General features: G+C 34.9%; 1 protein-coding gene and 1 long non-coding RNA gene across 2 annotated transcripts; both read left to right on the top strand.

Moving 5' to 3' along the window:
* Positions 1-7,189: 7,189 nt before the first annotated feature.
* On the top strand, positions 7,190-15,814 carry LOC114721613 (serine/threonine-protein phosphatase BSL3; the record flags this gene model as incomplete). The annotated part of the gene is made up of 15 exons (XM_028907475.1): positions 7,190-7,982; positions 9,631-9,691; positions 9,795-9,873; positions 9,978-10,057; positions 10,139-10,233; positions 10,349-10,448; positions 10,841-10,910; positions 11,530-11,631; positions 11,720-11,801; positions 12,266-12,445; positions 13,770-14,037; positions 14,123-14,360; positions 14,453-14,623; positions 14,982-15,220; positions 15,748-15,814. Coding segments are annotated over exons 1-15 (2,268 nt in total), but the record flags the coding sequence as incomplete, so codon positions are not given.
* Position 15,815: 1 nt separating this feature from the next.
* Positions 15,816-16,213, top strand: LOC114721614 (uncharacterized). Its single transcript, XR_003738099.1, has 3 exons — positions 15,816-15,831; positions 15,935-16,034; positions 16,130-16,213. It is a non-coding gene; the product is annotated as an uncharacterized LOC114721614 (long non-coding RNA).
* The last annotated feature ends 104 nt before the right edge of the window (positions 16,214-16,317 follow it).

Raw genomic sequence — 16,317 nt, 5'->3', positions numbered from 1 at the left:
GACGCGCAACGCTTACAAGGAGAAACGGGTGCTGCAGGTTTTTGTGGAATGTGGATCTTTAAAGCTTTTACCGTAAAACAGAACATAACCACTAGCTTTTGTCTTTAATATAAAATTTAATTTAATTTTTAATTTTTAATTTATTTTTAAATATAAAATCTCATTTCGTTTTGTCTCTCATATTTATTTATTTCTTTTTTAAAGTAATATTTGTAATGATAGTTCTAGCTAATACACATGATTAGCAAAAGTATTTTATAGAAGACAACACCTACTTATTATAAATAACTAACTTAATTAAATTTTTTCGCATATTCAAATTAATCAATAAGCTCTTATATTAAAGACCGGAAGTAACTTATCTTTAGGTAAATTCAAGTTCCAAACCTTGTTTTGCTTAACCAATTTTTACAGTCACCAAGTGTATATGAAGCTTGAAATTGATTCCATGGACAAACATTTGAGTATACGATAATAAGTGCTATATAAAAGCTAGTTGATTGATTTGAGCATATTAAAGAAGTTTGTTAAGTTAGTTATTTGTAATAAATAGATATTATCTTCCCTAAAATATCCTTGATAATAATATATATTAGCTAGAACTACTATTTGATGAAATATTTAACATGTACAACTACTATATGGACGATTTTGAAAAAAATATATAAATATAAAAGATAAAGTGAATTGTGTTTTGATATTTATGACTACATTAAAAGTCAAACTAACTTTTATATTAAAAACTGAATGTAGTAATTCAAACATATATTTCAGGACAAAGAAAATATAAAATTGAGTGATATAAGCGTTATATAAAAACATTTTTAAACATGTGAGATATGATAATTAGTAACAAGATATCAAATTATAATTTGTTTTAAAAGAGGAAAATTAAAGAATATTGTTTTAGAGGTTGGGTTTGATAGAAAATTAAGAAAAAAAATAATGCGTCCCAGCTTGTTGGCGGCCATGGAATCCAATCCAAGCCCAAGCGCTTCTATTCTTCTTGGGTCTCACTGCAACGGGGCGTTCAGATGAGAGTTGTTAGGATTTTTGGGATTTCGTTGAGAGTGATCGCCGGCGAAAAAGCTAGAGATTCTGATGCGGCACTTCGTGTATTGTCAGCACTTGGTGTCTTGACACGTCCCCAAGCAAGGTTTTACATGCTCTTGATAGCTTTTTATTGGCTGTTTGGGATCCGTAAGGGTTTTTTAAAACAATTTTTCAATTATAAATTACGAGATTATCAAATTATGAAGAGAGTTTTATTTTGAATTGTGTAAATGATGACTACTTTTGAAATGTGGTGTTGTAACTCTATAATGCGCAGGGATAAGATTTATTTTGATTCTATTTATAACTCATATTATTAAACTTGTAGCACATTCACTTTTCATTTATTATCATATAAATTAATATTTTCTTAGAAAACATACACGTTAAATAGGAATAAAGTAAAAAAAAAACTAAATTTTAAAATAAAATTAATAAGATTTAAGTTTTTTCTTACTTACCATAGATTACGTTAAAAATAACTCAAACAGAATTAATACCAAATACTCCTCCGATCCTTATTATAAGACCCAATTTGACTTTTTATTTGGTCCTAATTATAAGACCCAATTCATTTTCTCTCTTATATTTATACATTTTTTTCCAAGATAATCCTTCTAATAATGATAGTTTAGCCAATATACTTAATTAGCAAGGATATTTTAGGAATAACAACACTTATTTATTATAAATAACCAACTTAACTTACTTCCTTAATCTCCTCAAATAAGTTAATTGGGTCTTATAATTAGGACCGGAGGAGTAATTAAAAGGAATAAAGGGTGAAGAGAAGAGGCGGATTAGAGAAAGCGACAGCAGTTGACGTGGCAGTCGATTGGTGGTTGTGGTGGCATTTGTCAAGAAGAGAATTCCACCTCAATTTCGCTTGGGTTTTATGGGATGAGCATCCCCTTGAGGTAGTACAATGTTCCTTTCCTTCTTCCCGGTCTCCAGAATCCAGATCAAATCTCGCAACATCCTCTTTTAAAGCATTCTCATCAGCAGTAGTTACAGTTATTTCAGGTGGGATGAAGTTGTTTATATTTTATTCATTATGTATATATCTACATATTTTACTACTTTGAGTTTAGATTGCTTCGATGATTTTTTTTTTATTGTTTTATCACGGGAGCTTAGAAAATTTCGCTGTCTTTTACGGAGATTATGCACAATGTTTTGATGTTCTCCTTAATGATTGATTCATTAGCAGATCACTTGCTTGAATTTAGTTTTAGGTATGAGTTCACCTTCAAGTACCAGCTCCTTTCTCTTCAACTATACTATTCGTTAAATTTAAATATGGGGTTTTTTTAGTTAAAAAAACATATTTAGATCAACATCAGTTTCAACAAGTCACCAATAACATTAAAATCATTTTAAATTCTTTGCCATAGATCCACTATCTAGTTCGATTAAAAAAAAATTTGGGGGGGGGGGATCATGAGGTAAGAATGAGGTAAGGCATGGATGAATGTCCGCGTTCAATCATTGTTGATGTTTTTTTTGGGGGGGGGGGGGGGGGGGGGGAGATTGGACATGATTTCTTCGATAACCAATAATCTTAATTTATCATGCTTAACTTATTATACTACCTACTGTTTTTCGTATAAGATGTTGTTTGATTTTTATTTTAGTCATAAATATAAAACCTCAATCTATTTTATCTCTCATATTTATGTATTTTTTTCTAGGGTAGTTCTTCTAATAATGGTAGTTCTAGTCAATACACTTAATTAGTATGGATATTTTAAGAAAGATAACACCTAATTATAGAAGTAGTATTATTTTCTCGTCAAAAAACTCGTTATATTATTTAATTATTAGACCTTGTCGCAGCCTGGCCGTTGATAATGCATCACTCAGGCGTCATATATTTGAAGTTAGGTAGAGAACTTATTTAATCCCACTGATTTGATTTGAGTAACCTTAACCAAACCAAATTATGAAATCAACTGGACAAGATCAATTATGACATGTAAAAAAATATTTTGTTTTGTTTATTACTTCAATTTTAATCGATTTGACTTGGTTCAGTTTAATTTTAAGCATTAATAGTTTTTTTTTTTGGGTGTTCGTCTTCGATATTTCCTTCCAAAATATACTTGCGAAGCAGGATCTACGCAACAGCTTACGTAACTTAATTGTTTGAAAATAAACCTTCTATATTAATCGCCTCATGGTTGGAGGGAAAAATGTTTAATTATCCATAGTGTCGTAAAATTTTTTCACAAATGAATATAATTTTATCATATTTCACAATGTAGTTGATGCATTTTAAACATACGCAAATAAAATTACATATTTTAGTCCAAAAAAATTTTAAATAGTGAGAATATTATTAAATTTAATAATATATAGATAAATTATTTTGTCTCTAAAATTTAACGTAATCAATATTAATATGAAATAATACAGATGTAGAAGGTGCCGTGCACTTTTATCTCATTTTTCTAATTTCCACCAGCATAATTTATTTCAAATTCCATGCAAGTGTATAAAGTTATTCTATCTTCTTCATCAATCCTCCAGCCTATAAAAAGATGATAAGCACTTTGGAAAGGACGTTTATGCCCAAAGATCAAAGGAAAATGACATACAAAGAAGCTTGAAAATGTAAAATGTCAATTTGAGAAGTTAAGAAAATGTAATGACAGAGAAGAAAGTCCTTCTTAAATTGAAATTTTAAAATCCAGTAAAATGACAAAAATACCTTTATCTTTTTTTTTTAAAAAAAACCCCAGTCCCTCACCGATGGCCAGCGCCCCCCACCGATGCCGGCCATCAGTGTGGTGGCTGCTGGTGAAGCATTTTTGTCACAATGTTTTTTTTTTAACATGGGAGAATATGGTTCAAAGCGACGGGGTGGGATTTCATCCCACAACTCCTTGGCCATTTGCGCCAACAAAAAGGAAGATGACCATTGGGGCCATCAAATATTTTTTAATCTTATGATGCAAACAAAAATATAAGTTGACACTAACAGGGATTGGGTCTAGTAAAAGGAGCTAGTCTCCTACAACGTGGTGAGCCAATGTTCAAATCCCTGCTGAGAGAGGTGCCTACATTTAGTGCTCGACAGTGCCTCGTAGGGGTGAGCATTCGGTTTTTCGGTTCGGTTATCGGTGATAACCGAATTAACCGAATAGAGTAAATTTTAAACACCGAACCGAAACCGGATAACCGAACTAACCAAAACTGAATTAACCGAAAATTTCAGTTCGGTTAACCGATTAACCGAAATATATAAACATGAAAAATAATTTTAAATTAAAAATAATAATAAAACACGATTATAACCATTAATTAATTAATATTTCATCATTCAATGTGATTTATTATAATAATATTTATTGAATATAAATATATTTAAAAAGTTTACATATACCCACATATATATTTATTATAATAATATTTATTAAATATAAATATATAATATATTTATTTCGGTTATTCGGTTATAACCTAATTTTTTTTCTACTAACCGAACCGAACACCGAAACCGAATTATTTAAAAAAAAAACCGAATATATAACCGAAAACCGAAATAACCGAACCGAAAAACCGAAATTAAATTCGGTTCAGTTCGGTTTTCGGTTGCGGTTCGGTTTTGCTCACCCCTAGTGCTTCAAATAGGATTGCCTCCGATAGGAAGATACCTATGCTTTAGCCAAAAAAAAAAATTGCCTCCAATAGAAGAATACCTATGCTTTGGCAAAAAAATAAAAAAAAGTTGAGTTTTTTACTATGACTTCATCCTGTGACAACAATTTACCTGAGGATAACAAATCTTAATTAAAAAATAACAAGTCTAAAGTTGATATTAACAAAGCAACTTTTCCTAATACATAACAAGAAATAGCAAGTACATTAATTAAAAATGACCATGATTTATTTGAAAATGACAAGTCTAAACTTGAGATTAACAATGTGTCTTTTCCTGATACATAACAAGAAATAACATCTACATTAATTAAAAATGGTCATAATTTATTTGAAAATGACACGTTTTTATTGGAAAATGATAAGTCTAAACTTGATATTAACAAGACAACTTTTCCTAATACATAATAAGAAATAATATGTACATTCCACATAAATTGTTGACATTTTTCACTAAAGACGTGTCATTTCCTCATAAAGACGTGTCATTTTCAAATAAATTATAGTTATTTTTAATTAATGTACATGTTATTTCTTGTTATGCATCAAGAAAAGATATATTGTTAATCTTAAGTTTAGACTTGTCATTTTCTAGTAAAAACGTATCATTTTCAAATAAATTATGGTTATTTTTTATTAATGCACATGCTACTTTTTGTTATGTATCAGGAAAGTTGTTTTGTTAATATCAAATTTAGACATGTTATTTCTCAATTAAGACTTGTCGTTCTCAGGTAAATTGTTATCATGGGCTGAAGTCATAGTAAAAGAGTCAACTTATATTTTTATTTGCATTATAAGATTAAAAAAATCTTTGATGGGCCAATGGTCATTTTCTTTTTCTTTTTTTTTTGCCCCTACAACTAAGGAGTTGTGGGATCAAATCTCGCCCCCGCCACTTTAAACCATATTCTCCCATGTTAAAAGAAAAATATATTGTGATAACAAAATTCACCAGCAGCCACCACACTAGTGGCCGGCAGCGGCCAGTTGCCAGCGGTGGTTGCCGATGAGGAGCTGAGGTTTTTTTTTTGTAAAAAAAACAAAAGGTATTTTTTTTATTTCACCGAATTTCAAAATTTTAATCTGGGAAAAACTTCCTTCTCTATTATTACATTTCTTTGGCTTCCTAAATTGACATCTCACTTTTTCAAACTTCTTTATGTGTCATTTTCCCAAGATCAAACTTATAAATCTTTTATTCACAAGGATCATTAATAGCAAATATTCATTGTTTTCATTTATAAATTGACGTTGTTAGAGTAATGAATGATGTTAGATACATTTTTAGTTGTAAATTAACATTATGTAAATGGTAAATATTCGCAATTTAGTTAATAAATTACGCTACGTGAGTAATAAATTTGAGAATTCTTTTAATAATTAACCCGTGAATTGAGTCTTTTGGTGTAATTCTCCCAATACTTATTTTCTAAGCCACCCACATGACATAGGCTGGTAAACCTTTTGTTCCAAATACCCTTTTTTTCAAAAAAGATTTTGATCAGATTCACCAGTTATTAGTTAACAAATAATAATAATGAATACTCAGATTAATAAGTACTTCTGCTGGTCCTAAATATAAAACTATTTTTATACTGTATATTACAGTATAAAAATAGTTTTATATTTAGGACCAGAAGAGTATATAATAAAATTTCACAAATTGCAGGAAACAATCATATTCAAAACCAGAAGTTCTGTTAATTAATTATCTAGTGTTAAGATGTAACAACTAAAATCTCATTTAATTCTCACTCCTTACAAACACACCAAAATGCTCAGTTTCCAATGAAATTATTATTATTATTTTGGTTGCTGAGGCCTTCTGGTCCAATTATATTAAGCATTGTTTTAAATTTTTAATTGTGAAATTGTGAGTTAATATAATACTAGTAGTAGTAGATGCCTAAATTACTTATATTAGATGAAATATTAAAAAAAACTGTTTTTTCCGTTAATTCTGCTTTGTTATCGTTCCATTACATTACGATTACAATGACATAATCTGTCAAATATCATGCTTGAAAAAAGCCATTTATTAATTTAACACAGCGCGTGGCCCCACTGTCGTTGTTGCTCCCAGTAACTCGTTGCTTAGCGATCCCTTCGCGGGAAGGTGGCTAAGAGGCGAACCTCCGTATGATCAGGAACCGGTGGACACCGTTAAATACTGAAAGCAATTTCCCGGTTGTTCCGGTCACTGGATCTCCTTTTTCCGCCGCAGTAACTCATCCTACACCATCTGGCGCCGCCCCTCCACTTCTTCTGTGCATTCTGTAACCGGTTGATCTCGGTCAGTCTATTTTAGAAAGAGAATATGCATGTCCCCAAAAATTATTAATTTTCTCAAAGAGAGAGAGAGAGAGAGAAGAAACAATGCGAGAAAAAGGGAATGAGACCGCCAGCAATTTCTAGACAGAGAAAGTGATTGGATTTTATTTTATTATTATTATTATTGATATTGATATTTTTTTTCCCCTGCTCTGGGTTTGTGAGTGTGAATTTGGTTGTATCCTTTCTGTTTTCTCTCTTCGACCTCTTCTTCTATTCTGTGAGGTTCTGTTCTGTGTGAGAAAGATAGAAGGAGGGAAACCTAGAAAATTTTTCGCCTGACCATTGCTGCTCCTCATGATTAACATATAGTTTTATTTGATGAAGGTGTCGAGGATCTGACCTAGGGTTTTCATATATACTGTGGATATAATTGAAGGCAGGGGACGGTTTGAAGGGTTTGGAATCCGACGTGAATAAAAATGTTGATTCGTAATGCGATATTGCGGGAATTATAGTTTTGATCTTGCGGAATTGCGCGAATCTTCGAGTTTAAGCAATGGATGTCGATTCCTCGATGGTGTCGGAAACCGATCAGGATCCAGTTTTGCAGAATAACAACACAGCTCAGCCTTCTGCGGCAATGGAAAGGGAGCAGCTTGAAGAGCAGCCGGCGTCAGCCGGCGGATCTCCATCGACTACCCAGTCACCGGTGCAGCAGCAGCAGCAGCAGGTGTCTTCTCAGGGGCAGCAGAGTTCTGTTATTGGACCTAGGCTCGCGCCAACTTACTCCGTGGTGAATGCAATAATTGAAAAGAAGGAGGACGGACCAGGGCCTAGGTGTGGCCACACCTTGACGGCCGTCGCAGCTGTTGGAGAGGAAGGTACACCTGGGTACATTGGCCCAAGGCTTATTTTGTTCGGTGGTGCCACTGCACTTGAAGGGAATTCGGCAGCTTCCGGGACTCCTTCTTCGGCAGGAAATGCTGGAATACGTATGTTTTTCTTCTATAAACCATTTTTCATTCTTCGTAACACATATCATTTCTGGTTCCTGGATATATTGTGAAATAGAAGCTGCATATACTTGGTGGCCTCTCATTTAGATTTGGGGATTTTCACTTTGAATGTAATCTAATAAATTTTGTCGCTTGCATCCTTTAGAGCTGAAGTAAATTTAGCTAATATCGTGTGATCTCAATGAGATGCTTCTATTGTTATGTCTATTTATTTGAAATGGGAGAAGGTTTGGGAAACGATGTGAGTGTCTAGGGTTGGGCCCAGCTGTTCGAATGTGAAGACGCCAATTTCATTGCTTAGATAATGGAATAGCAGTTATTCAACAGTTCTGTGGCTTTTAGTTCTATTCTATACTGTGGTCTTTGGTCCTTTTGAACAAACATTTGTTTCCTTCAAAAGTATGATTTAATTTTGCTGATTAGCAGAACCCTGTGACAGTTCATTAGGATGGCTTTGTTGTATTGAATGGAAAGAAATGGGTATGGAAAATATACTATTGAGAATTCCTTTGATTGGATAGCCTATCTGAGGGGTGGGAGATTACAACGACGAGCTTTATCCCACTGTGTGAGAGATTAATATCATTATATTTGCTTGGTAATACTATGAAATAGAATTAAAGTGAATTGGATATTTACTAGATAAATTCAAACATTCTGACTGTTACAAATCTTTCATTTTTTACTGTTGGTAGATAAAATTGGATTTTAATATTTGTCAGTATTCAATGAAGCCTTTCCAATTAATGTTCTTTAACACGAACTATTGACAGTAAATTTCTTTGCAGAAAGGTACTGCCCCAGTAGTAGGGGGCATTAATTCTGATTGCAATGACAATTCAAGTGGCACTATATTGATTGTTTGTATAAAAGCAATCCTATCTTCACATTAAGCAGTCGTGTTTGAACTTCAATGTGCTGTTACTTCAAAGCTGCCAATACATGCTGACTTCTATTGTAATGGGATAAACTTGCTCCCTTCTATATATCTACCTGTTTGTGCGTGTGTAGCTCCCAGCAATCCAAAGCATCCTAATAATTTTTTGGACTGTGTTTTCCATGTTGCGTTAGGTTCTTTGATTACAGTTTATGAGTCCTTATCATGTTGCATCGCTGGTTTCAGTAGAACGAAAGCCAATGAACCCCATTAATTTACTCTAGGATGGTCATACCATCAGTTAATGTTGTGAGCAATATTTGTTCCAAATGACATTGCAAATTAGTGTAACCTGTTGAAGATGACAGTGAGTCTGTTTCCCGCTTTATTTTCTGTGTCATCTTTCAAAAGCTGACGTAATATTTTGCAAGTCCCAGCTAGCCCTGTTGGATGTCGTTTTTATTTAATGTTTCTGATTCGTTTTGGTGTTGGAATCCATGCAACCCCAGTATGTTTCAGTAGTTATTCTTGATTTTATAGATATTTGGCATACTCTGCTAATCTGCCTGTAGAGGGTGGTATGAGATGATGATCAACTTTTTTCCTGGTTAAGTAATTAATAGCTGTTGTACTTAAGAGAGACTTTTGTGAAGGACAATGCTTATATAATAGGTTGATGATTTGGATTGATAGAGAAGTCCTACGCTTGAATCATATCATGTTCGTGATTGTTAATTTACTCTGCAGGTCTAGCTGGTGCCACGGCTGATGTCCATTGTTATGACGTCTTAACAAATAAATGGTCCAGGTAAAGTGTAGGACTTGAATAATTTTCTTTCCGGCCTGTTGTATGACTTGAGTATTTGTTTATATTACCTGTCTTCGGTGCTTATAAAGGAGTTCTTACACAGGATAACTCCCTATGGAGAACCTCCAACTCCAAGGGCTGCTCATGTGGCAACTGCTGTGGGAACAATGGTGGTTATTCAGGTAGCATGCAGAAGACGTTATTTAAGTTATCTTAGTTTCTTTCGATCTAGTTTTCTTTTTAATTCCTATCTTACTTCTTAATTGAATTTTCCATTAATAATCAGGGTGGCATCGGTCCTGCTGGCTTGTCAGCAGAAGACCTTCATGTTCTTGACCTCACTCAGCAGCGGCCACGATGGCATAGGTTGGGTTTTGATCTATGTATTATTTTAATTGTGCTTCTATTGGCATTTATCTGATATCTTGGGGTGCTGAACTTTTGTAGGGTTGTTGTTCAAGGTCCTGGACCAGGACCTCGTTATGGACATGTGATGGCTTTGGTGGGGCAGAGATATCTAATGGCTATTGGAGGAAATGATGGTAACAGTCAAATGCAGCTCTTTTTGTGTTGTGTGTTTTAGCTGTTTATTCTCTCGTCTCTTGTTTTTTGTGTAAGTTTAATGGATGTTATATTATTTTTGTGCTTGCTTTCCAGGAAAGAGACCTTTGGCTGATGTATGGGCCTTGGACACAGCTGCCAAGCCTTATGAATGGCGCAAGTTGGAGCCAGAAGGAGAGGGGCCACCGCCATGCATGTATTTTCCTTATCTCCTTTCAACCTAACATTTTGACTCCTTTGTGAACGTGATTTTATTATGAATACAAGAAACCATGTTTATTTTGAAACCTTTGACTTCTTGAATTGATTTTGAAGTATTTTATTTGGGTGATTCCGTTTTCCATATTATTATCTTCCATTCTAGTGAAATTGCATGGTTAGATTAACACACTTTGTTCAGTCATGTTCTGTATTCTAAAAAAGTGACTGACTACCTCCTTTTTGAGTTTACGTGGGTATTACATGCTCAATTTATTTGGTTTTATGGATTTGTTTGTTGTTTAAGCTGGATACTATTTAACACTTTCTAGTTATGTATGATAAGACCATCTAACGATTAGTTATCATGTTGACTTTTATTTTGAATAGGTATGCAACTGCAAGTGCACGCTCTGATGGGCTTCTTTTACTTTGTGGGGGGAGGGATGCCAATAGTGTGGTGAGTTACTCATTTTGAATCAGACATTTTTCTCATTCCCATGTTTTTGTATACCTGGAAATGTTTTCATTAGTTTGTCACTGTCCCCCCACCCCCCCACCCCAATTGAATGGGTTAGCCTGTATAATGGGTTCTTATATTTATCTGTCTCTTGCAGAATTAATTTTCTTTGTTGTATCTTTTACTAGAATGACAAATATATTCTGGCTTGCCCATAAAAAACCCCATTGAATTGCAGGAACTAACATTTATTTTCCATACATGTTAGGATCTATTAATTTTTATTTTAGTGCTTATTTTATATTTTTTAAATAAAGGATCAAAATAAGTAATTCAGTAGTAACTGTTATATTGTTTTGCTGATTGGAGTTGAAATCCAGACTCGACCAAATCACTCAGGCAGTCTAAGACTTCATGCGAAAATTCAATGTTCTTCTGATAGCCGTTTTCAATTTTACATGTGCAGAGTGACTTGTCCCTGTCAAATATTTTTTTGCCTTTATTTTCTGTTTAACATACCTATTTTCATATCAGCAAGCAGTCTCGCACTAAATAGTAGAAATTTATGGTTGCTGTGATTTTTTTTTTTTTTTTTTGGGGGACGCTTCAACTCTTGCAGCCGTTGGCAAGTGCATACGGTCTTGCAAAGCATAGGGATGGCCGATGGGAATGGGCAATTGCCCCTGGTGTTTCACCATCTCCGAGATATCAGCATGCAGCTGTAGGGTTCATTTCTTTCATTTTATTCTCTGTTTACTTAGCTGATTATATATTTAAGGATCATAATTCTCTTGTTTCAACGATTTTAGGTATTTGTTAATGCAAGGCTACATGTATCTGGAGGGGCTCTTGGTGGAGGGCGGATGGTAGAAGATTCGTCAAGTGTTGCAGGTAATTGATCGTGGATCCATGGTGTTACTTTTTCAAAATTTCTGGTTGTTGGAAGATGCTTGTGGATTGCAGGCTCTGGTTGCTAATGTTATAATCTAGTATCTATTAGTAATGCCCTTGCTCTCAATCTTCTGCCTCCACTCTCTTGTTTATATTTATTCTCTGTTGAACATTCTGACAGGAAATTTCTTATTAAATGAGATAAAAGAAGAGAAAAACTATTAGCGATAACAAATATTTTGGGTACTTTCATAAATATTGTCTTTTGCTGTGAGCGCGGTATTTTGATGTTTAGTTGATGTTGTAGTCTTTAGTGATTTCTTTCTAACCAAATACCTCTTCTTTTCTTTGCATTTTCTTCTATATTTTTCCCCTTCTCGCTTCTATGTTTGATCTAGTGATGTGTCAATGGATTTTTATATTAATTTTTTAGGGAAAATCATTTATGTTTCTCCTGTTTGTAGTGTTGGATACTGCAGCTGGCGTTTGGTGTGATACAAAATCTGTTGTTACCAGTCCAAGGACAGGACGATACAGTGCGGATGCAGCTGGTGGGGATGCTTCAGTGGAGTTGACCCGGCGTTGTAGGCATGCAGCCGCTGCTGTTGGTGACCTAATTTTTATTTATGGTGGTTTACGTGGTGGTAAGACATAGCTATGAGATTTTGTGGAATTCTCTTGCTGGATTATTATTATTATTATTTGGTCAATGTCATGAGATAGTTTGATTGATTTAGTTCCTGCATTGAAATGACAATTTAGATGTTTACTTTGTGTTGATTACACTTATTGCTTAAAGCTCTTTTCTAGCAACTTTGTTTATATCTCATATTTGATTTTTCTGCTAATTTTGGTTGAATTTGTTTTCGATTTTTGTGTAAGCTTGAAAGAAAAGGGACATTTAAATCTTAGATGTAGTGTGTGCCTTACATTAGTTGGATAGTTACTCTTGTTCAGATGACACGGAATGCTAGTGTCTACAGTCGGAACATGAAAGTCTCTAATCGATGCTACAAGAGTAGGTGGATGGCTACTATCAAGGGATCATTCATTAACCATAATAGCCATGGCTTTCATGCTGTTGAACACTATGGTTTGACAAATTGTTTCAAATAAAAATCAAGTTTGATTAAACTAACTATGGCACAGCCAATCTGTGTTAAAAATCTGGGAATGCTACTCAGTTAGGTTTAACACCGATTTAATAAGTTATAGTAGGGAATTCCACTAAACTAGTCACTGGGTGGTTTCCTGTACATGCTAAATATGATGCTTGTTGGAAAATAGGAGTCCCACATCGAAAAGTAACATGAAAAATGATAGTACATATGCTTGTGCAATCCTAATTAAGTAGCTTGAGCTATTTTGGTGAAATGAACATGACCAAGAAGAAAGCCCAAACAAAAAGTTAACATGGTACCAGAGTCTAACGGCTGCAACATTGGGGGGACCTTATTAAAAGCAAAAATGACAGACCAAAGGCCTTTCGAGGTTCAAGGTCAAAGAACATGAGCAAATATCTTTTCTTTCTTTTTTTTTCTTTTTTGGGAAAAAAAAAGTAGCCAGCATTGGAATGTTGGAGAATACCTCACATGTAAGAGTGTAATAAGAAAGATGAAGGGTGTACAATGTTGTGGCAATCCTAATCAAGTAGCACAAGCTATTCTGGCTATGTAAGCATGCTCAAGCAGATTCGACAATGCTATTAGCTTGTTTTCATTTTTCCCCTTGTGTTTATCTGAGAGGATCTCTTTTGTCTTTATTCTTTAAATTCACCTTATTGCCTTTATTATTAGTAAATACTTGTCCATCTTTCATGCTGAGATCTTTGGTCATAGGCAGGATTTTGAAAATGAATGCTTTTAGTTAGTTTTCTGGAATATAGTACTTCCCTTGAAATTAAATTTGTTATAAGTATTCTTACTATGCATGAGCTGGGCTGATGACAATGAGTTGTTTATCCTGCAGGAGTTTTGCTGGATGACCTCCTTGTTGCTGAAGATCTTGCTGCTGCTGAAACCACAACTGCTGCTTCACATGCAGCCGCAGCTGCTGCAACTAATTTACAACCAGGGTGCATGCCTGGACGATATGGGTTTGATGATAGATCAAGGCAAACAATGCCTGAAGCGGCTGCTGATGGGGCAGTTGTTCTGGGCAATCCCGTTGCTCCCCCTATAAATGGTGACATGTATACTGATATTAGCACTGAAAATGCCATGTTACAGGGATCAAGGTAAGATACTTGTCATTGAGATTGTATTTTAGCAATTGATTTTTGTTTGTTTGGATTTGTCATGTATTGGAAGAACTTTTAACAGGCGAACTAGCAAAGGTGTTGAATATCTAGTTGAAGCATCAGCTGCTGAAGCTGAAGCTATCAGTGCCACATTGGCTGCTGCTAAGGCACGGCAAGTGAATGGTGAAGTTGATTTGCCTGACAGAGATGGTGGGGCTGAGGCTACTCCAAGTGGGAAGCCTATATCTTCTTTGATTAAGCCTGATTCTGCAGTATCAAATAGTATTATTCCTGGTGGAGTTAGACTGCATCATAGAGCTGTGAGTCACACATTTTATTTTCCCAACATGCATGTGAGTTTTTTGTTGAATATTTTAGCACAAATTCTGATATTAGCTAGATTTTTCTTCAGGTGGTTGTTGCTGCTGAGACTGGGGGGGCGTTAGGTGGGATGGTTAGACAGCTTTCCATTGACCAGTTTGAAAATGAAGGCAGGAGGGTCAGTTATGGAACTCCAGAAAATGCAACTGCAGCCAGAAAACTATTAGATAGGCAGATGTCTATTAATAGTGTCCCCAAAAAGGTATGAACTTATGTACATTATTATTCTATTTTCTTGTCATTGAGGACTGGATTCTACCTGTTATATTACACAATGCTTTTGAAAACTATTGGACTGGTATTTTCACGACTAGAGCTGTATGCAGACCAGGTTAGCATGTGGATATATGGGCTTTATCCATGGGCCTGGGAAACTACCCCCTTGATTTATGGGTCTAATTATGTTGGGCTTGGGTCTAAGTCTGACCTTCATTTGCACTTGAACTGGTTGTGTAGCGACACTAGCTTATATTCAGAGCCTCATTCCTGCTATCACCTCTGCCTCTTTGCTTTATCTTTGCTTGTTTTTGTATCTCATGGAGGTTTTCTCGACTTGTCAGGTCATAGCACACCTCTTAAAGCCTCGAGGCTGGAAACCACCAGTTCGCCGGCAATTTTTCTTAGACTGCAATGAAATTGCAGATCTTTGTGATAATGCAGCGCGGATATTTTCAAGTGAACCGAGTGTTTTACAACTTAGGGCACCCATTAAAATATTTGGTGATTTACATGGTCAATTTGGGGATCTTATGCGGCTTTTTGATGAGTATGGTGCACCATCAACTGCTGGTGACATAGCGTAAGTTTCTTTAGTATCACAGATGGTTTCAAACTTGATGCATTCTCGAGCTCTTACTAATTAGTTTATGTTTTGAAATTTACAATAAAAAATTTACATATCATGATCATCTCATGCTCTTCCAAGTATTACTTATATGGCATTTTGTTTTGACAACTAGCAGAAGACAATCTACCTTGGCAATGGTTGTTGTCTTTTCATACTAATCATCCATGAAGGGCCTATAGTTAATATAGAAAAATGTCTTATTTGTGGTTTCCGCCCTGAAGGATGTTGCTAGCCAAGGCCATGCAGCAAGCCCCTGCGGGATTTTGTATCTCTTTGATCCTCTAGAAATTTTAATATTTAATGGTCTTTAAGGTTCCTTTTTTTGTTGACATTTTCTTTTAGCCAAAGCATTTTCTCTTGTTAATGGTGCTCTTTGATTGATGATTTTGTGTTACTTAATATTCTTGTTCGAGTATTATAGCAATCGTGATTTAGGTGTTCAATTATCCATGTTGCTAATGTGTATGAATGATTATCAGATATATTGACTATCTATTCCTAGGAGATTATGTTGACCGAGGCCAACACAGCCTGGAAACTATAACCCTCTGCTTGCCCTGAAGGTATTCTGCCTATTTGGGTTTTCTTTCAGAGCTTTTCTGTGTTTTTTTTTCCCGGGTGGGTTTGGAAGCCCAAGACTTATGCATACTTGTGTGAACATTGCAGGTTGAGTATCCAAACAATGTGCATTTAATACGTGGGAACCATGAAGCAGCAGATATTAATGCCCTTTTTTGGTTTCCGGATTGAGTGCATTGAAAGGATGGTAAGGAATGTTATGTATTATTTCTACTGAACAAGCTTCCAAAGCTTTTTCTTGCTATCATGTTAATCAAGAATCTGGTTCAACTTGTTGATCAGGGTGAGAGAGATGGAATTTGGGCATGGCATCGTATAAACCGGTTGTTTAATTGGCTTCCTCTAGCTGCTCTGATTGAGAAAAAATATTTGCATGCACGGGGGTATTGGCCGTTCGATTAATCATGTGGAACAGATTGAGAACATTCAGCGTCCAATTAAAAGGAGCAGGGTCAATTGTGCTCATGGAT

Source organism: Neltuma alba, unplaced genomic scaffold (genome assembly GCF_004799145.2).
Source record: "Neltuma alba isolate B1F8T4 unplaced genomic scaffold, ASM479914v2 tig00012049_pilon, whole genome shotgun sequence".
Classification (NCBI taxonomy): domain Eukaryota; kingdom Viridiplantae; phylum Streptophyta; class Magnoliopsida; order Fabales; family Fabaceae; genus Neltuma; species Neltuma alba.
This window is presented reverse-complemented; position numbering and strand designations above follow the sequence as displayed.